Source organism: Schistocerca americana, chromosome 3, assembly GCF_021461395.2.
Source record: "Schistocerca americana isolate TAMUIC-IGC-003095 chromosome 3, iqSchAmer2.1, whole genome shotgun sequence".
NCBI classification, from domain to species: domain Eukaryota; kingdom Metazoa; phylum Arthropoda; class Insecta; order Orthoptera; family Acrididae; genus Schistocerca; species Schistocerca americana.
The window spans coordinates 659,767,044-659,792,359 of record NC_060121.1 but is presented as its reverse complement, the minus strand read 5'-3'; the positions used below and the strand labels follow the sequence as shown (position 1 = coordinate 659,792,359).

General features: G+C 39.1%; 1 protein-coding gene across 1 annotated transcript in view; it reads left to right on the top strand.

Moving 5' to 3' along the window:
- Positions 1-25,316, top strand: part of LOC124606551 (gem-associated protein 5) — a 344,051-nt gene that overhangs the window by 292,945 nt on the left and 25,790 nt on the right. The window contains exon 20 of the mRNA XM_047138535.1: positions 19,912-20,148. Within this exon, the coding sequence (XP_046994491.1) occupies positions 19,912-20,148 (237 nt within the window). The remainder of the gene's footprint in view (positions 1-19,911; positions 20,149-25,316) is intronic.

Here is a 25,316-nt window from a genome sequence, read left to right as displayed (position 1 = left end):
TTGGTAAAAAATAAAATGTCTGACAGGCAACAGTAGCAGTTTTAAAAATAAATTGAAATCATATCTCCTTGACAACTCCTTCTATACCATAGATGAATTCTTGAATAGGACTATTTAAGGGAATGGTGTAGGTAATAAAAATGTTAAGCTTAAAAAATACTAACATTTGCATACAGTGGAAAGAGTGTAGGACCTATTACTAGGGACAAGAAAATAACGGTGTTATTTTAAGGCCAAAACCGGTGTTATTTTTTGCACTTTTCAGTGTTATTTATCAGTGTTATTTTCTGACAAGCTTTTTCTATTGCCAGTTATTTATTTTTGTCATATTTAACCATTTTTCAATGCTATGTTGAAAATGGAGCTTTTCCTCAGGTAGGGTGGGCCAAACATGAGACAAGTGTAGAGAATAATTATTTTAACCAAAAATTTTGACACAAATAATTACTTAAAAACAAATACCAAAGGTAAAAATGAAAATAATTGTATGTTGCACATATTTTACTGATGGCATGTTTCGTGTTTCTTCATGTCGTTCTTGAGCTGTGGAGATCACAGAAGCCGGTCTCCAAACCTTGTTTCAAGGAAATTTGAAAACAATCATATCAATATTAATTAAAATTTTCATAAGCTAATACTTGCAGAAAAATACTCACTCAGCCTTGAATACTACAGGGCTATTGGTATTGCACACAATATTGTTTATTTGCAAGGGTTGGCAGCTAGCATACGCAAAACAGTTGTCCTGCCAATGAATGGTCTTTGTAAACTTGACTAATAGCTTAAACACAAGCATGTAAAATATTAATGTGGTTTGAGTGTTACAAGGGAGTACACCTTTCTCTTTGTTTGGATGATTTGAGAATGGGTTCGGATACGTGAAACCGGTCATCAATTAGACAAAAGTAACTGAGCTGTGCAACTTTGGCTGTTGTTTACATCAAACTGGTTAACTCAAGTTGCTGTCTTGTTATTAATCAAGCATGCTAGAAATCCAAAAAGATGAATTTTGTAGCTGCTTATTTCCATAGCCAAAATTAATGCTGTTCTGTAAGGTACCTGCCGCACCAACCATTCGGAACTCATCACATATTCAGAAATAAACACCCAAATATTTCTCTCATTCTTCAGTCCCTAATCAGACAGAAATGTTAACAGCATTTATTGCAGAACATACTTGTATTACATGTTCGGATTTTTTCCTTTACTTTTACTGTAAAAAGTGGTAGGGCCATAAGCTCAATGATTGATGATGGTGTTGGCAGTGTCTGCACCCAGCTCCTTGACAATGCTAAGATGGAAAAAAATATTTATTGCCATGGAAAAAAATATACAGGGTGTTACAAAAAGGTACGGCCAACATTTCAGGAAACATTCCTCACACACAAAGAAAGAAAATATGTTATGTGGACATGTGTCCGGAAACGCTTACTTTCCATGTTAGAGCTCGTTTTATTACTTCTCTTCAAATCGCATTAATCATGGAATGGAAACACACAGCAACAGAATGTAACAGCGTGACTTCAAACACTTTGTTACAGGAAATGTTCAAAATGTCCTCCGTTAGCGAGGATACGTGCATCCACCCTCCATCGCATGGAATCCCTGATGCGCTGATGCAGCCCTGGAGAATGGTGTATTGTATCACAGCCGTCCACAATACGAGCACAAAGAGTCTCTACATTTGGTACCGGGGTTGCGTAGACAAGAGCTTTCAAATGCCCCCATAAATGAAAGTCAAGAGGGTTGAGGTCAGGAGAGCGTGGAGGCCATGGAATTGGTCCGCCTCTACCAATCCATCGGTCACCGAATCTATTGTCGAGAAGCGTACAAACACTTCGACTGAAATGTGCAGTAGCTCCATCGTGCATGAACCACATGTTGTGTCGTACTTGTAAAGGCACATGTTGTATCAGCACAGGTGGAGTACCCGTATGAAATCATGGCAGTGAATCGAGGAAGTACAGTACATTCTGACGAAACCAAAATGAGCTCTAACATGGAAATTAAGCGTTTCTGGACACATGTCCACATAACATCTTTTCTTTATTTGTGTGTGAGGAATGTTTCCTGAAAGTTTGGCCGTACCTTTTTGTAACACCCTGTATATTAGCATGCAGTGGGACACAAACCTACATCCATTCGTATCGTAAACCGCGAAACTATCTATTACATTGTGGCTTACTCATTCGGCTACAGTCTCAAGTTTCAGTGATCACATTTCTTCAAACCTTACATCGTTGCTGCATTATTAACCGTATTTTATGAGCAGGGTGATGCATTTGTGATAGATTTTCATTGTGCCATTGCTTTGAAATGGCATGCTGCAGCACATACACTACAAAAGAAATAAGTAATTGAAATTCACTCAGTAGTCGTTCATTCGTGCTTGCAAAAGTTGATGGTCAGAAGGTCACTAGTGACATCACGACTGCAAAAAGTAGTGCGACAGTTGAACATGGAACATTTCAACGTTAAATATGTCACTGAAATCGTTAGTTTTATAACACTTCTTATGAGGACACTGAGAAATTTTGTTGAAAAACACTTATTTTGCGTTACTTCCTTAAAGACCAACAAATTAGCATTACTTCCTTAAAAACTGCTGAATTCACACTATTTTCTTAAATACCACCAAATTCGTGTTATCGTTTAAATGAATTTTTCATGTCTCTACCCATTACTGAACCATGGGTGATGCCTGATACTACGTGACTTTGTTGCTGGACATGATGCTTTGCTGGCAATACATCAGGTGTGAGCAGAACCACTGAACTGCACTTGGTAAGAAATTTAGGCTACCAAGTGTGGCAAGTAAAATGTCAAAGTCAACCGTGTCAAAGGTTTTGCTGAATTGTAAGAAAGCACGTGATAGTTGTTTCTAAGGCCTTGGACAATGTATGGTTGTAAGCAGAGGTGCCAACTTGAAAATATTTTGGGAGGGGGGGGGGGGGGGGGCAAGAATCATTTTATTAGGTACTACATTTGACAGATAACTTTGCGTTTTCATCTACATGTTCGACACTTCAAACCAGTCCTATTTGCAGATGACACCAGTGTATTGATTAGAGGTGCAAGTAGAAAGGCTCTTAGGCTGTATGCTGAAGTCACAAATGAAAAGGCAAAATTAAAAATCTATTAAAACCAAATGTTTCTTTGGAAAACCAAAAAATTAAGTGTCACTGAAACAAAATTGCTTTGTTTACTTACAAGACAATCTGAAATGGAATTCCCACATCACATTCTTAAATTCTAAGCTAACTAAAATGACCTATGCAATGAGAATTATACGGAACAACACAAGTGAGTTATGACATTATATTCTTGGGAAATTCCCCTCACAGCATAACAACTTTCAAAAAACAAAAAAAGATTGTGAGGATAATGAAAAATGCAAACAGCTGAAAATCATGCAAACTACGATTGGCTGGCGACTAGCCCCTACTCCTCGACTCGCGGAAACATCAATCACAATGTCATTTCAGTCGGAGTATAGGTCAGTAGTGGTACAAAACAAATATATAAATGAAGTTGAAGAAACATACCTTAATTTTTGATGGCAAATGTACTCGTCCTCAGATCATTCCTGCATATGAACTCGTCACATATGGCATCAAGGCAAGTTTCATCGATTCATCTCTATGGGCGTTGAGAAGGGCGATGGCATTAAGACAATCCTGCCTCACTATAGAACGAACATACGTTTTCACCCTCCGCAGACAAGAAAACGATCGCTCAGTGGTGCAGGACGTTACTGGAATCGTCAGCACTACACGTATGAATTTCACTAGTTCAGGCAGTAGGTCAAACAGGTGATTTTCCTGTTTTAGGTATTTCACTATGTCATCTAACGAACTAATACTCGCAGAATCACTACTTTGGATAATCTCATGAAACCTGCTGCAGTGGAGAAGCAAGCATTCTTTGTCTATATCTGATTTGTAGAAAGATAAAATATCAAATGAATGTTTGTTATCACCAAGAAGAAATTGTTCAGTTTGATTTACATACATGAATGATTGAGTTTTGAACCGTGATTCCAAGAAGCTGATGGATGTATCCATTGTTTCATAATACAATCTTCTATATTTGTCACATACTTCAGTGAATGTTTCTACAGATGAATTGATAGAGTCATCGTATTTCTTAGGGACTTTTCTTCTACGGGGTAATTTTGGGAAATCAACATCCATATCTTGACATTTTGAAGTTACTTCATCCCAAAATGATTCAAAATTGTTTCTCATAAATTTAATAGAAGTTACAAGAGTGGAAATCATCTTATTGGCCTCCTCTAAGTGTAGGGATTTCCTCTGTAGTGCTATGTTTATGGTATCAATGTGACCAAACAGTTTTACCAAAAGTGATAGCATGAAAAAGAAATCATATGTCTGCATATTAATCAAAAAGCCATTTGCTTTGGCCCCAGTGTCTGAATTGTCATTTCTTGAAACATTTAGAAAAAATTGTTCTGTATAGTTGGACAAAACTGAAGACATTGCCAAGTATCTTATGGCCCACCTTGTAGGACAGAGTGGTTACAAATTTGTAGAGGCATCTGCATTCAGGTGAGCAAAAAGATCTAATCTTTTAGGTGAATCTCTCACAAAATGTATTAAGTCCTTCATAACATTCAATTCATTTCGACATTCTGGAAATGCTTTCACAGTGTCTTGTAGTGTTAGTTTTAAACAGTGTCTTGTCGTGTTAGTTTTAAACAGTGTGCAAGGCAGTGCACAAACACAGCTCTCTTCTCCATTTCCATTAACTTTGCCTGGACACAATTATATAATCCGGCCATGTTAGCTGAACTGTCAAAGCATTGGCCACTACAGTTAGATGTAGGCAAATCAAATCGTCTTCAAATGTCGATAATAATATCAAACAGAGCCTTAGCTGTGGTACTTTGTATTGAATATAGCCCTAAAAAATATTCTTCTATCTCTAGCGAAGCATCAACAAACCTTATACAGATACTAAATTGCTCTTTGGTGGCTATGTCTGTTGTTACGTCTGCTATTATTGCAAAATACTCTGCACTCTTGATATCCTCCAATAATTTTCTAAGAAGTGTATGACTTAAAATGGCGAAAAGTTTGTTTTTCACGTCATGAAATGAAATGTCAATTTGTAAGTTTCGCTCTGTAGCCATATTAAAATTAGCTGGTTATCTTCACATCGAAGCCATAATAAATTGTCAAAGTTACTTGTTTCATCAGTATGCCCATGTATTGCAAGCCCCTACACTGCTAAATAACAGAGGGAAGATACGATTTTTAGTATACAAGCTCAATTTTCTTTTATTTGTGTCAGTTTTTCTTTGGAAATCTGGCTAAATACATTGACATTCAATTTTAAGGATTTGGATTTCAGTACAGCTTCTCTGTGGCAGCCCGATGCTTCATGTGGTTTCAACTTTTCTACCCCTTTCTTCCAGTTTGAAAAACCAGTTTCCATGAAAGTTTTTTCCATTTTGTGAGAAAACTGAAAACGATTTTCTTCAAACACTTGTCTGCAAATTTTGCAAAAAATAACGTCTTTTACCTTATTGTAATTGATCCATGCAAATTGCTGTTTCCAAGAGGGCTGATAACAGTGTTGTTTTTTTCCAGGAACAGTGTTTTTTGTCACCGCCACAGTTCCATCACTATCTGTGTCTTTGTGAGAACACACAGCACCACTAACACTGGGTCTAGATTCACCATCACTAACACTTGCCACATTGTCACATTTCTTCCTAATTATAAACTTGTCCATTTTAAACTGGACAGTAAGGGATGAAAGATTAACAACTGAACCGAGTCACAGTAAGACTAACTGACCACTGGTGATGCCCAGCTCCGGAGTATTTATGTTCGCTGCCAACATTAGCTGCGGCCTGCGTAACAGTACTGTGCACCTAACAAGAAGTAGTCATGTAAGAATAGTGTTGATTATTGTCAGGACCGGCTCTATGGAGGAAGGGAGGGGCGGGGGGGGGGGGGGGGGGGGGGGGGACCGTGCCATCGCCTAGGGCGGCAGATTTTTGGAGTGGCAAATCCATCTTGCGTAAATGGAGGAATGTGAGAATAAATTGGAAATACAAATTATTCATAAAATCAAGGGTCTTATTGAAAGTTATCTATGGTACAGAAACAGTGTGATCCGATTTACGAAAGAAATGTTTCCTCCAACAAAAATGGCTTAAAATGTATTTCACTTAAACATATCACTGAATGCTACTTTGATCTTAAAGACTTATTCACAACAAAGAGACAAATGAGTGTAATATGTGAAAATAAGCCGTCGTGTATGAAATATATTGTGGGAAAAGTTGACTATGTCGAAAAGGGGGCGGGGGTTGCGCTTGACATGTTCGTCCAGGGCGGCAAAATCCATGGAGCCGGTGCTGATTTGTGTGGTGTTGTACCTAGTGATTGTCAATAGAATTTACAAAAATGAAGAGTCTTTAACGTTACCAAGTCCTTCTAGCGATCGCCATTAAAATCGGTGTCACTATTGCTCATTAGTTTCTTTTAGAAACTGCCAGCAGGCTGCTGTGGGAGGAAGTGGAGCTCGTCCTAGCAGCCACAGCGCTGCGAGCTCATGGTCAGCTTTCGTTCCCCGCATACCTCTGTACAGTAAAAAAGTGCGAATAGTACAGATACAGGGGACAAACCCTGTCATAACAGTTCGTCATATGCAGAGGTTGGAGGAGTAACAGAAAGGAATATGCAAAAGCTCGTAAAATCAGTATTTTTTTCCCTACATAATCATTACATACTATTATCCAAAAATGTATGTGCAAGTTTTAACAAATTTCCCAGTAAAGGATGAGGAAGGGGGAGAGAGCGGTGTGAAATGCATGTTTGAATATTGGGGGGCGGGGCGAGGCCCCTACTTTTAACTATTGGGGAAGCACAAAGTACCTTGCCCCCCTCCCCCAAGTCGGCGCCACTGGTTGTAAGTATTGTGAAGTACTGGTTCAGTTCTTTCATTGGGACAGTTGGATCAGCTGCAGCTTTTACTTTACCTGTACCAGGACTATGCAGGTACCTTGAAATCTGTATTGGCAGAATACATGAGAAACACGAAGGATGTTGTGTGTAAATTTCTTGATCATGCAGTGGTTACAGGGGAGACCCACATGAGTCGAAAGAGTGCCATGGGCAAGGATTCATGTAATACTCTAGTAAATATCTTATCCAAATATTACCTTGAGCAGTTTGGATGGTAACGTTTTGGATCAACAGCTGTGAAATTGACTCTTCTTTTGAATTCAGTTCTCCCAAAGGAGGGAACTGGTGAAAATACAGTTGTCATAATGTGAATGACTATGAGTGTTAAGAATAAATGTTAGGAAAGGTAAGAAAATATTGGTTTAGCAGATGTGATGAGAAACAAATTGCACTTTACCTGAGCAGTCAACATCAAACATTTATCACTGTAGATAAAAATGTGGATTATCAAAGTAAAAAATTTGAGATTATTGAACAATATGCTGTTGACATGTATGTGCTAGACAAGTTTGTGAGAGATGGGAAAGACCTGTTTGAAAGTTGCTTTAAAAGTTAAGAGATCATTATTACAGACTTAATGAATTCAATGCCAAACTGTCAAAATGAGTGCAAGGAAAAGCACTCCAAAAAGGATTCATTGTATCTGGAAGTAAAATTCCGTCTAAAAATCTCACAAAAATCCTAGAAAACATTGGTCTTGCGTTAAAAGTCTATAAATAGCTCAGTGATTATTCTAGTAGAACGGTATAAAATGGCCAAAAACCCTTAATTTTGTCTTCTAAAATCGTTTTGCCTAGGTAGATCATTCCACAGTTCCATCTATTAATTATAACACAAACTCCAAAATTACAGGTTTTGATAAGGAATTGCAGCATAGAAAATCAAACAGAATTTTGCTCATTTCTTCCAGCAGCTGCAAAACTTCCAGCTGGTCCAAGAAGACCTCGTGGTGAGTTTTGACGTGGTACCTCTCTTTATGAGGTGCCACTAAGAGACTCCCTAAGCTTCATAGGAGCAAAATTTGACCCAATGCTAATGAAACTGTTTGAATTTGTGCTTATGTCTTCCAATTTTCTATTCAACAGAAATTAGTAAAAAAGCAGCCCTGGAGTCGACAGTCTACAAAACCTGATTTGTGTGTTTATCAGAACCTCAAATTCAGGATGAAGATAGAAGAAAATAATCAGCTTCTTTTTCTGGATGTACTCATCAAGCAAAGACAAAACAGCACACTATGACAAGCATTTACCATCAACCAGCAAATACAGATTTGTACTTGCATGCCTCCAACCGTTATGTCCCTTCACAACGAGAAGGTGTCCTAAGTACACAAGTTCACAGAGTGTGTGAGATCACAGACCATTATAGTCCAACAAACAAACTGCAGCACTTACAGGCCATGTTCCACACAAACAGTTACTTGTGACCAATAACTGAGACTGAAGTCATACTGGGATCAATTAAGGATGACCTAGAACTCTGGAAACTGGCAGTCTACCACATCTCCTGCCAGCATTGGAAAATTTGTGTAGGCCAGAGCAACCAAATAGTACAGGAGAGATGCACTGAGCATAAACGCTACACAGACAATGAACAGCCAACAAAATCCACTGTGGTGGAACACTGCATCTCCTACGGACATGCCATATATTTGATGGCTCCAAGTTGTTGCAACAAGCCAGAAAATCCTAGGACTATATTCTAAACGAGGCTGTAATTATTGAAATACACAGCGGACTAATACATAAAGACAACAGCTTTCAATTAAGCAAGGCCTGAGTTCGAGCCTTGAGCCTTGAGCCTTGAGCTTGATCAAAGCACAAATACAAACCATATGGAAATCCGCTCCTGTTATAACAACCAAAGAAGATGAGGATGCATTGTTACCTCACCGACAGACCCCTTCCTGTGACACTGACCACGGCACTATCAAGGACCGTGGAACAGGAAAGGGAGGTAATGACAGTGGCACGTAAAGTGCCCTCCGCCACACACCGTTGGGTGGCTTGCGGAGTATCAATGTAGATGTAGATGTAGATGTAGATCAACCTCCAGTGTAGCACTTCTCTCACTGCCGCACCAGGTGCATGTCCAGAGGCAGCCGACTGGAGGTTGCAGAATGGGGGGAGAAAGGATATAAAGATGGTGTGCACCAGAAATCAGGAACATCTGAAATGGCAATAAGTCAGCTTGCCAAAATAATACACCTTCTGGATGATGCTAGCTGGCTGAATAACTGAGGAGAAATATTCAAGATCAGATAGAATAGTTCAAAAGAGGAAAGGCATCTGAACCTGTTGGGGTATCTACACTACTGGATATGTATATTATGCAGCCAAACTTGCTATCCTTACAGCAGTTCATTGTAGATCATATGAGAAACTAAACATTTGCAAGTGATTAGAAAGAGGATTTGGTCATTCCCATACATAAGATGGGTTGTTACACAGGCGCACATAACAGTATACCTCTATCACTGCCTCTGATCTGTTTTAAAGTTATGAAACATGTTTTATGCTTATATAGTACTGTGTTTCTGGAGGGCTATGAGTCTCTTTGGTAGGAATCAGCCTAGATTTCAGTAACATAAAAATTGTGAACCTGTGCTCTATTCATCCGCAAGGCAGTAGATAGTAGTGCCCTTGTTGCTGTAGTGTTCATTTTGTTCTGCAATTTTTGCAGTTGTCTACATTGTTGCCTGGTCTACAATGTATGAGGCTACAGACTGCTGGTCAAGGTTGTGGTTTAGAACTTAATAACTTGCATGTTGTTCACAGTGGAGAAAAAACTTAAATTGTGTTCTTAGGGCATAGCACCCGAGTTCTTAAAAGGTCATTATTGTTCATGGTATGCATAAATGAAATGGAGGATAATGGTGGATACTGTTCCTGGACAGTTCCTTAGTACAAATGAAGGTCAAAGGAAAATTAGAGCAAATTGCAGAAAAATGCACATAGACGTGCAAGGTGCAGAAACTGGCAGTTGACCTTAATCATAAACAAATGTAATTAATTGTGATTAAATAGAGAGAAAGACTCATTAGTGTTTAATTAAATGATAGGTGATAAGTTCGTACTTGAAAATGTTGATAGTACAACAATAGGAGACTTTTTCTGTTATGACCTAAAGTGGAATAACAGCAAAGCAGTTGTCATACTAGAATTCTTGTACGAATGCTAAAGAAATGTAATGTGGCCAACAAAGAGTGAGAGAGCCTAAAAAGTTTTCCTTCAACCATTTCATGATTAGGCTGTTGCTCATCTGCATGGAATGCTAACTATTATCTGTTTTCTGAATGAAATTGTCACTCTGCAGCAGAGTGTGCACTGATTTGAAACATCCTGGCAGATGAAAACTGTGTGCTGGACCAAGACTCGAACTCAGGACATATTGCCTTTTGCGGGCATGTGCTCTACCGACTGAGCTACCCGAGCATGACTCACAACCTGTCCTTACAGCTTTAATTCCACGAGTACTTCATCTCCTACCTTCCAAATTTCACAGATGCTCTCATGCGAACCTTGCAGAACTAGCACTCCTGGAAGAAAGGATATTGCGGAGACATGGCTTTGCCACAGCCTGGAGGATGTTTCCAGAATGAAATTTAGGAGATGAGGTATTAACGTAATTAAAGCTGTGAGGACGGGTCATGAGTCATGGTTGTGTAGCTCAGTCGGTAGAGAAAGGCAAAGGTTCGAAGTTAGTCTCTGTCCAGCACACAGTTTTAATCTGCCAGGAAGTATTATTGTGTGTTTCATAATGATTCATTTCAGACTTTTAACTCATATTGTAGTTACCTAATTTGACAAACATTGATGTGTTGTTCCTTGCCGAAATTATGGAAATATATTCTTTAATTTAGAACATGAAAATTACATTTTACTTGAAAATGCGATGCAATATATAGTAATATTGAAGAGAGAGAGAGAGAGAGAGAGAGTGCCTTTTTCAGCATTTTTTGTTGAGTGTCAACTCCGAGGAGTCATAGAAGACAGACCATAATTATGCGAGAAATTTCATTTGCACAATTTATAAAGATAGAAAGTCTTTTTTTCCCCCTATTTGCACGCAAATCTTTGTTTCACCACTGTGAAGTCAAATGCAAGACACTGCGATTGAGCTTATCATTGTAGCTATTGTGGTGGAGAGAACACAAGTGGTTGAACTTTTTAGGTTGCATCATATTTCATTACAGATGAATACTTTCCACTCTAGTCAGTTAAGAATTTATAAAGCAGTTGCGTTAGTAGCAGCAATCTGTGTTGGGTGGCTTCGGAGTGCCGCCTCTGTTGTCATGTGTTCTATTGCTGTTGTGAGTAGAGGAAAATAAAATGGGAAATTGCAAGTGAACACTTGATATACAATCAGCACTCAATAAATGAACAGTGAAATACATTGTACATTTTTAACAGTAAATGAAAAATTGATTAGCTCGAATAAATTTTGTGAAATAAATGATGAGTGAAATAAAACCTATCTTAATCGTTTTGCTGCTGATTAAGGTCTCGCTCTTGCTATTGCAGTCATCTACTTGGATCAGCAACCATTCTATTACTATGTCAAGATTGTGGGCCTTGTGTGAACACATGTTTTGAAGTTTGTGCACATTACTCACTGAATTCCTCCAGGCGCTTTGGGGAACACTTACTGGAGTGGAGCGACACTACTGGAAAGTATAATTTATATTAATATTCTTGCTGGCCTTTGTTACCTTGTTCTTGGCAAATATCCAAATAAGATCAGTAGCATCAAATCTGCAGTGACCATAGACAACCACAGAAGTTTAAATTCCTTGTTCACTGAGAGCAGTACACTTCCCAGAAGGTATTCGTGTGATTTTAAATATGGTTGCAAGTGTTCCAGTAGGCATTAGTAAATTCCTCTCATGGCATGGCTTTAGATGGTAGCTCATTTTTATTGCTCTCCACCCATTCAATAACAGAACCCTTCCTTCATTTCATAGATGGATTTTGTAATAATGGATTTATTGGTACAGAGCCTAATCTGTAATAACTGCAGATCTATTGGGGATTTTTGTGAATGCCCCCCCCCCCCCCCCCCCCCCACACACACACACACACATTGAATTCACTTGACAGTACTGTTACTAATACAAAGTTATTTGAAAGCTCTCTTTACTGGTTGTGATATGGAACTGTTCACACCCTTCACTCTTTTCTTTTTTGGTCCCACGGCAAGTATGCACACTGATCATTATGGACTTTTCACAGCTTTGTAAAGGACATACAATTTCACCAGACTACAAAGCAATTAAGTATATCATGAGCAAAGTCCAACTTGAGTGCACAGCAAAGAATGACAGCAAAAGTGTTTCCTACCCAAGAGGAAGCCTCAATGTAAACACTGCAGCAGTAAGCAATGAAATGGAAATACAGTTCGGAGGTCTGGCAACATAGCAAACACAAGCTCATGACTCAAAGAGATACAAAAGTAAATAAACTAAACATATGATGTGATTTCTGTAGATTTTTGTGCATAAAAAGATCACAGTTTGAAAGGTAATGACAGAGCTTGCATTTACACTTTTCGTTTTGTTTGTATATATCGCCATTAGGAGGATTGTGGCAATCTGCACTCACTGTTGTTAAGAGAGAATGCTTAATCAGAAAGCAACAAAAACGCACCTGTAAGTAGAAAATGGTTGTATCTTTGTGCAAAGAAAATTGTTATTGTAATTACAGTCAGGCTTTTGTGACTCGCCAATGTTTACACTAACCGAAAAAATGCTCTAAGAAGCATGTTTTCTCTTAAATATTACCATGTACATCACCCTCTCTTCAACTAAAATGCAATATTTATAATCACATATAAAAGTAGACATTTCCACAGTTCTGGCAAGGTACAACACATCAATGTTTGTCACTTGATGTAAACATAATATGAGCTCCAAAGTAGGGGTTGATCATTATGAAATAGATAAGTAGGTTTGATAGAATGAAGCAGGACATTTCATCACAGATCATACAGTTGCCCATCCAGCTCCAATGTCACATACTAAAAGAGATACGCTGAACATCATTGGAAGGTTTACTGTTTACTGAAGAAACTCCAAAAATCGTCAAGCAACCCATGACCAAAATGTTCATGATGGCAAAATCTGAGAAATTTCTGGTCTTGCAGATTTTTACTGAGAGTTGTTGCAGAAATGTTCAAATGCATTTATGTTCTGTTTCAAATGATTTCTGAGTTAAATGGGTGTAAAGATATTACTTTTTTCACTGGTGTTGTAGTTCTTTGGCAGAGATATCAGTGTGAAATAAGGGATTCTGATCCAGTAAGGACCGAGTCAGTAGTTGTGGTTATATATGTAGTGAGATAACTGTGCCAATGGCATAAGAGAATCTGTGAGGTGTTGTTTGTGTGACATAATAAATACATTTATTACGTACATAGTTGTCCACCCTGCAGCTGAGAAGTCAGCATGCCTGACTGGCATGTGGATGAGGACCCAGGTTCAGTTCAGTTGTTTTCCTTGGTGGGAAGGCTGCATTGGGATGCACTCAGCCTCATGGTGGCGATTGAGGATCTATTTGAGTAGGAAGTAACAGTTCCAAGTTTAGAAAGTTGAAAGCAGTCTTGAGATTGTGATGCTAGCAGCAATATCAGCCATACCACATCTGAATGACGATACTGGTAGAGGAGGCATTGCAGCTGGTAGGCACTGAGTGATCCATCAGTGTTTGGACGTAGAGCCCATATATATTCCTGTGCAGAACCTTGGGACACCGCTTTAAACAGCTATGGTGAATGCAATGTCTTGTGCAAATAAATAAAGTTAGTTCTTCAAAATCTCTGCATATTTTGTCATCTTTATCAGTTAACTGTCATTGTGATCTTTGGCCTGAAAACTGATTTGGTGCAGCTCTCCAATCCTGTCCTGTGCAAGCCACTCCATCTCAGAGTAAGAACTGTGGCCTATACTTGGATTAAAATAACTTTTTGATTGATGTTTCAGCAAGGAAAGTGGTAAGGGACAGCCGTCAGCTTCTTTCTTGAGAGCCACGTGATCACAGTGCTGCCTGTTTTGCAAGTGCAAGCAGAGCTTTGTCAAGCATGGAATGCAGCTCACCGGCAACATCTTCCCTGCCACTGCAATCTGTCAATCACAAAGTTATTTTATTGAAACTAAACATCTATCAGAAACTGCTTATTGTATCCATGCCTAGGTCTCCTCCTTAGAATATTTATCCCCCACACTTCCCTCATTACCAAATAGACTGTTACATGATCCCTCAGGATGTGTCCTGTCAAGTGATCCCCTCTTTACGTCAAGTTCCCTAATTCCATCAAGTATGTCATTAATTATTCAGTATACATGGTGTATACACCCTGGGAAATCCTGGAAAAGCCCAGGAATTTTTTCATCCGGGAGAAAGTGGGAATAACCAGGGAATTTTTAAGAATTCTGGGAATTTTTCATTGTTTTAGTTTTCAGTTAAATTTTAGTAATTGTGACTGATAAGAATTGATTCTCTAACAAAGAATATTGCTATATCCTGCTACTTCAGAATAATACTGTGCGCAGCAAAAAAACATAAATGGGAGGAAAAAAAAGAAATAAAATCTAACTTGCAAAGGAAATGCTCCAATTGCAAAACAAAACACAGCATACACACAAGCGTCTGCAAACAACAAAATATGTCGAAGGCTTTAGAACAAAGACTATGCAAAACTTCACAACAACCAATGATGTGCGTGACCTCACAGTTGTTAATATTAGGTTTGTTTGAGCAGTTGCCAGCGGGCTGATGCGCAATTGAGTCACATATGATCAATACCTTCTCCCACTTCTGGCTTCTTAACGTGTGGCTGTTGGCTATATCGGCAGTAGTAACAAGCAGTCATATGCTACCAAGAACATGTTTTCTTGCACGCCCAAACTGCTATATTCATGCATGCGCAGATCAATCTGAATTGTGGAGGGGAGGAAGTAGTCCCCACTTGACCATTGTTTACATGAAGTGATTTTGCTGTTTCCTCTTCATTTACAACTCTCATGTCAAATGGACAGATTTCTGTGCCTGGGAGTCATCAAGGGAATTAAAATACGTTCACATGATTACAGAATGCTAAAATATGTTATTAGTTGCAGTTTTCTTATTTCCACATTTTTGGCAGTCAAGTGTTAATCACCTTGCAGAACAATGAAGTTATTTTTGTCAGCTTGCTAAAGAAAATTCCCTTTTATTAATCTTTTCCGTCCAGGCAGTCAATTTAGTTGAAACAGAGGGTTTCATTCCACACAATTGGCTGGTTTCAACTGTTTGCTGAATTAAAAGTGCGTGTGTTCATCTTCTGACACATATAGCATTATGCCATAATAAAGAACCAATCATGAGATAATATGGTCAGAGTGTTCCAAGAAAATTTACATCCCGAAAATCACATTGAAAAGTTTAATATCAGGTTGGGGCCTACTTCATCAAGAATCTGGACATATTAATGTGCACTTTAACCTGAATCATGCATTTTAGTGTGGTTTATGAAATTCCAATGCTCTTGGAGTATCCTCTGATGTCCAGTGTTTTTTTGATGACTTAATGTAAGATCTCTTAATGCTTTATACACATGAACATAGGTGCTTCCTCCACCATCATAGCTGCACACGCACAGTAATGCGTGTTTTCTGGCGCTCTCTGGCAAATGCTGAAACAAACCTGTTTCTAACAGGTAGCAGGAAAATATTGTGAATGGTGGTTTGAAAAGCGTTACTTTCAAAGTAAATTTCCTTTTACACAAGATGCATTATGTTACCTGTGAGAATGGGTGATGAATTTCTTAAATCACAGGGTGTTTAACTGACATTTAAAACTTAACACTTTGAGGACCAGCCACTTCCAAGAATTTCAAGCCCAGAAAACCAGACATGTATGTCGTTATTAAAATTTTATTGGGCATTTGTGTGATATATCTGTGAGTGTAACACACACAGGAAAAGATCAATATTATAATTGAAGGCTTAGCTTTTCTTGTAGCTTATTAATCTTTGATACCAATTTTATATGAGGAAGTCTAGCTTTTCTTGTAGCTACACCGTGTGTATGAATTTAAATTATTAACTTTTCCAATTTGTGTGTTCGAGCTGCTTAACAGTGATGCCGCTATTGGCTGACTACATCATGTGCCCTATGCTCTGAATGTGTGCTGTCATTGACTGGCGAGATCACATGATATGAGCTATGATTGGCTACAAGAGGGCATCGCAATCTGAATTTCAACACGTCGGAAACTAGCATGCTGTTTTTGGTGGAATTCGAATGTATACTTTTGTAACACTAAAATATGCAGCATACATGTTGTTCACATCAAAGATCTTTCAAACACGTGTTTTTTTGTGTAAAGTGCTGGAAAGCTCCACATCAGTGTATAAAACCTTAACCATTTAAAAGGTTGATAAGTTTTTCAGTTCCGAGGGAAAGAATACTGTCACTTAACATGGAAAAAGTGTATTTTCATCTGGGAAAAACTATTTTTAACTGGAAACTCTGGGAACTTTTTTTCCTTGCCCGCGTATACACCCTGGTATACCTATCTACGTGATCTACCCACCTAATCTTCAGCAGTCTTCTGTAGCACCACATTTCATAAGCGTCTACTCCCTTCTTGTCTGAATTACTTACTGTCTGTGTTTCATTTCTGTACAAGGCTATGCTCTAAAATATACCGTCAGAGCCTAAATGCAGTTTATGGATGAGTGTGGTACTGTATGTGGCACAGATAGTGAAACTTTTCAAACATCACAGAAATTAATGCAGCTTATAGAAGCACACTTTACTCTACATGACGTGAGTTTAAAAAGTTATAGTTGCAAAATACTAACACGAATTCTTTACAGAAGAATGGGAAATCTGGTATAAGCCAGCCTCATAGAAGATCAGTTTGGATTCAGGAGAAAGTTAGAAACATGCAAGGCAGTCCTAATCCTACAACTTCTCTTAGAGATAGATTAAGGAAAGGAAAACCTATGTTTACAGCATTTGTAGACTTGCAGAAAGCTATTGATAACATTGACTGGAATACACTCTTTGGAATGCTGTAGCTAGCAGAGGTAAAACACGGTGAGTGACACACTATTTACAAATGGCACAAAAACCAGGTGGCAATATAAGAGTTGAAGAGCCCGAAAGGGAAGCAGTGGTTGAGAAGGGAGTGAGACAGGTTTACAGCCTATCCTCGATGTTACTTAATGTGTACACTGAACAAGGAGTAAAGGAAACCAAAGAAACATTTGGATTAGGAATTAAAGTTCAGAGAGAAGAAATAAAAACTTTCAGGTTTGCCAAAGACATTGTAATTCCATTATAGATAGCAAAGGGCTTGGAAGAGAAGTTGAACGAATTGACAGAATATTGAAAGGAGGATATAAAATGAACAAAAGCAGAACAAGGCTAATGGAATGTAGTCAAATTAAATTAGGTGATGCAGAGGGAATTAGATTAGGAAATGAGTCACTAAAAGTAGAAGAAGAGTTTTGCTATTTTGACAGTAAAATAACTGATTATGTCCAAAGTAAAGAGGTTATAAAATGTAGACTGGCTATGAGAAGAGAAGTGTTTCTGAAGAAGAGAAATAGGTATAGATTTAAGTGTTAGGAAGCCTTTTCTATTTGTCTTCAGAGTAGCCTTCAAATGTGGACGATAAGAAGTTCAGACAAAAGAATAAAAGCTTTCAAAGTGTGCTACTACAGAAGAATGCTGAAGATTAGATGGATTAATTGTGCAACTAATGAAGAGGCACTGAATAAAATTGAAAATAAAATAAATTTGTGTGGCCTAACTTGATTAACAGAAGGGATTGGTTAGTAGGACATATTCTGAGACATAATGGGATCACCAATTTAGAAGGAGACCAAGAGAGGAATACAGTAAGAAAATTCAGAAGGGTGTAGGTTGCAGTAGTTATTTGGAGATGAACAGGCTTTCACCGGATAGAACAGCATGGAGAGCTGCATCAAACCAACTTTGAACTGAAGACTATGACAACAACAACAACACAACATTAACAGCACACAGACAAGAAAGTGAGAAATTGTTTGGTGAGTTGAAGTGCAGGAAATAAAAAGGACAAATTGACTTCAGGAAAGTCACAGATATTAATTATATGTTGGAGAGAAGGTAATAGAATGCCAAAGTGATGATACTTGTAGAGAGTTTTGTCAGTTTAGTTTTTCAGATTCTGTACCATGGACAAAACTAATAAATCGGGAAACAAAGTCACTAGATACATTATTCAAAGATTTGTGTTTTTCCCAAGGAAAAAAAGGGTTTGTAGGAGGAAAATACAATATTCTGGAAGGTGACCAAGCAGAAGACTTAGCATATGTTTATATTTCAAAAGCTTCCTGTAGCAAAAACAAGGAAATTTTTATCATCATCCTGAAATGGTTTCCATTATTCATTTGTCAGATCACAAATTTACAACAGTTCACAATCACCTCATTTATCCACTTTTCTTGTGTATCCTTTTGATGTCATCTAGTCTTATGAACAGGAAACTAACAGTGTTAGGTATGGTATTTTGAATGACCAGATATAAGTACTAGCAATTTTACAGTTAAGGCAAATGCAACTGAGATGTTGCCTCATACAAATGGTAAAATTTGAAGAGGTTTAATCGAGCAAGAAGTATAACATGTTTCCATAATGCTTATATAAACTTTCCAGGGGCCATATGAAAAAGCCCAAACATCAGTTTCAAAAATTGGGAACTCTTGTCCAATAATGGTGTATGGCTTATAAGGAAAAACAAGACAAATCCAATTTAAGGTCAATCTGTTAAGTCAGACCTGAGCTCCTGCAGTAGATGACATTCCTTCAGAATTACTGAAATTCTTGGAAGAGCCAACTATGACAAAACTGTTCTGCCTAATGTGCAAGATACAGTGCATGAGACAGTGAAATACCCCCTTACTGAATGAAGAATGCAATAACTCCAGTTCAAAAGACTGCAGTTGAATACTGCCAAACTATCAGTATAGTAAGTCATGGTTGTAAAATATTGGCAAGAATTATTTGCAGAAGAATGGAAAAATTGATAGAAGACAACCTCTGGGGAGATCAGTTTGGATGTGCAGGAACACATAAGGCAACACTGACTCTACATCTTATCTTGGAAGACATTTTGAGAAAAGGCAGACTGACATTTACAGGCTAATAGATTTACAGAAAGCTTTTGACAAATTGGAATACTCTCTTTGAAATTTTGAAGATTGTAGGAATACAATACAGACAGAAACCAGATTGCAGTCAGAAAAGCACATGAAAGGAAGGCAGTAAGTGAGAAAGGAGTGAGACAAGGTGGTCGCATATGTGATTCAATCTGTGCATTGAGCAAGCTGTTAAGGAGACCAAGGGGAAATTTGTAAAAGAATATAAAGTTCAGGGAGAAGAAATTTTTTTAAAAAATTTACCTTTGAAAATGCAAATCTGTCACAGATGGCAAAGAAATTGAAAGACCAGTTGAAGTGATGGGATAGTGTCTTGAAAAGATTTTATAAGAAGAATATCGACAAAAGTAAAACAAGGCTAATGGGATATAATTGAATTTAATTGGGCTGCGCTGAGGGGGTTGGAAAAGGAAATGTGACACTAAAAGTAGTGGAAAGGTTTTGCTATTTGAGCAGCAAAATAACTGATGGCCAAAATAGAAAGGCTATAGATAGCAGACTTCCAACAGTAAGAAAAACATTTATAGAAAAGATATATTTGTTAATGTCCAATATAAATTTAATATGTTTTGTTATAAAGGCATAAATGTCATATTTTGTTGTTGATCATTATTCTCACACATGCCACATATCTCACTTTCTGTTTATCATTGCTATGTTTTAATGCAGTTATTACATCTTAAAATATTTGCTTGTATTAGACACTCTTTTTGTTTTGTTTTTCAGAACACTTTGAAGTTTTTGGTCATTGTTCATAAAACATTGATTACCATGAGAAATTCATCAATGGAATCATCTGATAAAGATAACTGGGCATGGTTGCAAGGTTATTCAAAAAATACTGAACCACTGACTGAGAAAATAAAAGCTTTGTGGGTGGACTATAGTGGTACACCATCAATTGATGTTATCCAAGAAGGAATTTTGGAAAAAAACTTCAGTCTTCCTTTATCTGCAAAAGAGGTAATAAATTTAGCATAGAATTTCAGTGGGGCATCCATGCCGCAGAGCTACATATTTTCTTGCCCAAATGTTGTTGATGAAAAGATTTTATAGACTCTTTCATTTTGTATTTTCCGAAGTTCGTAATGATTGTTATATGGTCTTCTGAAGTAGTGTGTGTGTGTGTGTGTGTGTGTGTGTGTGTGTGTGTGTGGGAGGGGTGCTACAAAAAAAATTGTCATTTTGAATAGGCATAATGAAGGGGATATTCCCCAAATGACTAAATGCAAAGGAAGGAATATTGGGTTCAACATCCCATCGACACCAATGTCATTAGAGATGGAGCAAAAGCTCAGACTGTGATGAGGATGGGGAAGGAGATCAGCCATGCCCTTTCAAAGAAACCATCCCAGCATTTGTTTGAAATGATTTAGGGAAATCGTGGAAAACTTAAATTTAACCACTGCATCACCTCACTCGGTAAAATGCAAAGGAAATAAATCTGTGTTACAATGTGATAATATCACTGTTGCAGTCAGTCATAGTTACAAGTAGTTGCAACCAGCAACTTAATTAAATGTTCCATTTCTAGTTTTGAACCATTTCAGGCACATTGTCAGTTCCATGAATATAAGTCGTTCCAAAAATTGTATTGCAGGTGCAGCCCGCCCTCATTGCAAGAGGTGGTACTAAGACCAGAGATAGCGGTAATAAATTATATACACAAGCCTTCCACATTAATCAGTCGATGTATTATGGAAAACCATATCAAATCATTTAGGGTGGAGTATTGTTAATTATGATGAAGGATAGATTGCTTGCTACTCATCATAAAGATGACATGCCGAGTTGCAGACGGGCACAACAAAAAGACTGTTATACGCAAAGTTTTTGGCCAAAACGTTCTTCAGAAAAAGAAAACACACACACACACACACACACACACACACACACACACACACACACACACACACACACACACACACGCACGCACGATCACTCTCTCTGCCTGCTCCTACCAGAACGAAATGTGTCAAATGGGAGCAGCAATCCGTGATGAGGTGGGAAGGGGGGAGGGATACCAGGTTACAGGTGGAAGAAGAGGAATCACCACTTCTTGATGGAGTGTGCACGGACTAGAGGTGGCAGGACAAGGCTGCCAGATGCAGTGTCTGGAGGCTTTGGAGATGGGAGGGTGAGTGAAAAAGGGGAGTGGGAAGGAGAGGAGCAGAGAAGTGCAAGAGACAAGTGAGTACATTGGCAGAGAGCAGTGTGCAGTGAAGGTGAGGGGATGTGAATTGGATGGAGGTGATAGGATAGAGGGGCCAGAAACTATTGGGTGGAGGGTGTGGGGCAGTAGGTTACCGTAGGTTGAGGCCAGGTTGATTTCAGGAATGGAGAATGTGTTGTAGGGATAACTTTCATCTGCACAATTCAGAAAAGCTGGTGATGGATTTGAGGATCCAGATAGCCAAGGCTGTGAAGCAGCCATTGAAATCAAGCATGTTTTCAGCTGCATGTTGTGCTGCAGAGTGGTGCACTTCGCTCTTGACCACAGTTTGACTATGGCCATTCATCCCAGAGAACACCTGGTTGATAGTCGTGCCAACATGAAAAGCTGAGTAGTGATTGCATCAGAGCTGGTAAATGATAAGATATATGGCTGCTTTCACAGGTGGCCCAGCCTTTGTTGTGGAGGATAAGCATGTGAGAGAACTGGAATAGGAGGTGCTGGGTGGGTGGATTGAGCACGTCTTGCAAATGGGTCTTCCACAGTGATACAGTCCCTGTGACAAGGGGTTGGGGTTGGGAGTGGGAGTGGCATAGGGATGGACCAGGATATTATGGAGGTTGGGTAAGTAGCGAAACGTCACTTTAGGAGAGGTGAGAAGAATCTTGGGTGGGATGTCACTCATTTCAGTGCATGGTGATAGATCATCAAGTCCCTGGCGTAGGATGTGGCTCACTCATTCCGGTCTAGGGTGGTACTGGATAATGAAGGGGCTGCTCTGTTGTAGCTGATTCTTGGTAGTGGTGGAAGGATTTGGATTGGGGGGGGGGGGGGCGTGATCATTGATGTGGCCCAGGAAATGTTCTTGTGGATTAGGTCTGGGGGTAGTGCCTGTATGTGAAGACATTTGTGAGACCTTAAGCATACTGGGCAAGGGTGTTCTTGTCGCTACAAATACTCCATCCCCAGGTGGCTATGCTTTATGGGTGTTTTTTTTTTTTTTGAAAGGGATGGCAACTGTTTAAATGCAGTTACTGTTGGTGTTTGGTGGGTTTAATGTGGACAGAGGTATGGATGGAGTCATAAGATTGGCAGAGGTCAACATCCAGGAAGGTAGCACACTGGGTTGAGGGGGACCAGGTGAAGCTGATGGGACAGAAGGTGTCAGGTTGTGAAGGAATGAGAATTGGGTGTTGGTCCTGAGTTGATCATTAATATATCATTAACCAACCTGAACCAGATCATGGGTTTTTGGAGGCTAGGGAGGTTTCCTCTAGGTGTCCCACAAACAGGTTGGCATAGGAGATAGTCATGCAGCTGTCCATGGCTGAGTAGTTGTGTGTTATCATAAAGTTAGTAAGGTGTGTGAAGAATGAGGTTGGGAGAGATAGTGTTCAATATAAGTAAGACCATGGGCATGAAGGATGTTGGTGTGTAGGGAACTGGCATCAACAGTGATGAATAGGGATCCAGAAGGGGTGGGGTTTTTGGATAATCGGTGAAGAGGGGTATCTTTGACGTGGGAGGGTAGCTTTTGGACAATTTGTTGGAGGTGATTGTCAATGAGGACTGAAACTCTCTCAGTGGGGGGCACAATAACCAGCTACAATGGGACATGCAGGATTGTTCAGTTTGTAGATTTTGGGAATCATGTAGAAGCTGGTTGTGAGAGGTGTTGTGGGGGGTGAGAAGGCAAGTAGATTCAGGGGAGAGGTTCTGGGAAGGGTCTAAGGCTTTAAGGGGGGGATTGGAGCTTATGCTGAACTTCTGGAACGGGATCACTTTGGCTGGTTTGTCTTTTATGAGTCAAGACAATTGCCAGTGGCCTTATTCCAGGTAGTCACTTTGATTTGTAATGGCAGTGGTAGCGCCTTTGTCTTCAGGTAGTATGATCAGGTAAGGATCTGCTTTGAGGCAGTGTATGGCTGCCATTTATTCTTCTGAAAGATTTGTGTACTTGGGAAGGGACTTGGGTGAGGATAGTGAGGCCATGATGGAGATAAGGAATTGCTGAAAGGCTACCTGGGGTTGGTTTGGTGGGAAGGCGGAAAGAGTCGCGGTTGAACATTGGTATGAACTGGGGAAGGCAGGATTCAACATTTCAGTTAGACTGGCTGTGATTGGAATGATTGGTGCAAAGAAGTGTTTCCATAGCAGAGATCAGGAGAAGGTGAGTAGGTCTTTGATGAGTTCATCAAGGATAATTTGGATGTAGGGTTAGAGGTAAGACCTTTGGATAGGATTGAAATTTCTGTGGGGTTGAGAATGTTGATGGAAAGGTTAACAACAGTGTTCCAGGATTGTTTGGCTCTGGATTTGGTGAAGTGTTGATAGGGAGTTTTGGGGATGTGGAAGTTGAAAAGGTCAGTTAAGCATGGTGTGGGTGCTGTGAGGGGTTGAGGAAGAGGAACTCTTTGGGTAGCATTGGGTTTGGATAGTGGTTTCCCGAAGTAGGATGTCAGCAGGTTGGATAACTTATGGAGATGGTATCTGTAATGCTCTTCCAGATGCTGTAGATCAAGGGATTTAGTTTCAGAGAATGATTTATGTAGTGACAATTGCACTGTAGCAGTATCTTGAGGAGGGAACAGAGGTGGTTCTGGGATGTGTCATGGAGACGTGTTTTTGTAGTGCCATGTTTGTGTGGGATGGGGACTGGTGAACCTGAAAAGGTGAAAGTCATTGTGAAAGGAGTGTGGGGTCCAGAGAAAGGAATTTTTATGGTTACTGTTGGCGGCGGGGGGGGGGGGGGGGGGGGGGGGGGATTCCATGGTTTCGGGTTTAGGCACATTTGAGGAACAGGATGTGGGACTGGGTTTTAGTCAGGAAAACAGATGCTTTCCTGAAATGTTGCAGAAAGATGGACAGGTATCCATTGTTGCAGGGATGGCATTGGGGAAACAGGAAATGACTTAGGAAATGGGCAAATGAAGGTGTTAGGCGGTTATAAGGGGTGGTGGATAACAGAAAAAATCTATAAAAATGCAGTGAATCCCCACTTTTACACTTTTCAAGGGACTTCAAAAAATGGTGTAAAATGTGGGAAAATGTCAAATGTGGGAAATAACATTTTAAGCTGTAAAAGTTATGTTTTGGATACCCCCTTGCATTTTCGCACTTTATTTATAGTATATATACATGACAGGCATTGAAAGACTTGTCAGGGACTTGTTTATTATCTAATAAAGGTTTATTATCTATAAAATTTTTAACACGGCTGAAGCAGCAAGATTTACTACGAATATCTAATAAAAACCGCTGCTGTAACTGAAACTACTAACTGCATAGGAAGTATGAATGTTTGACTCAATTTCCTATGTCATAATAGATGTTTTGGAAAGCCTGCACCTGTCATTCATTATTTAAATAATGAAATACTGCACTAGTTACGTATTTGTTCATCCTTAGCCCAGCAGGATTCGAGAATTTTTTCTTGTTGTATAGTGCAAATATGTACATAAGTATTTTGTTGAATAGGTGTTATTCTGAATCTCTTGCACTGTTTGTTTCTATAACATCACAAAAAATACATATGTAAATACTGCACTCGACAACCAAAATAAATTATCGAAACTGCGAGTCTCAGGAAACAAGGACTCGAGACAACATACAGCACTTCATATTAAATAAAACAGTAAACCAGTCAAAAACTGCTTTTAGTAAACATTTTAAATACAAGAATGCACTTGTACAATCCAAGAAAACATGCAGCATTTCTTAATAAATAAAACAGTAAACTAGTGAAAAACTGCAAATATCTTTGGGGGGGGGGGGGGGGGGTGTCAGCTGCCCCCCCCCCCCTCCCCCAAAGATATTTGCAGTTTTTCACTAGTTTACTGTTTTATTTAATAAGAAATGCTGCACCCCCCCCCCCTCGCCCCCTTGACCCTCGCTGGGTACGCCCATGTCATCAGCCATCATGGCAAGTAAAGCTTGGCAGCGGCGGGAGATACGGCAT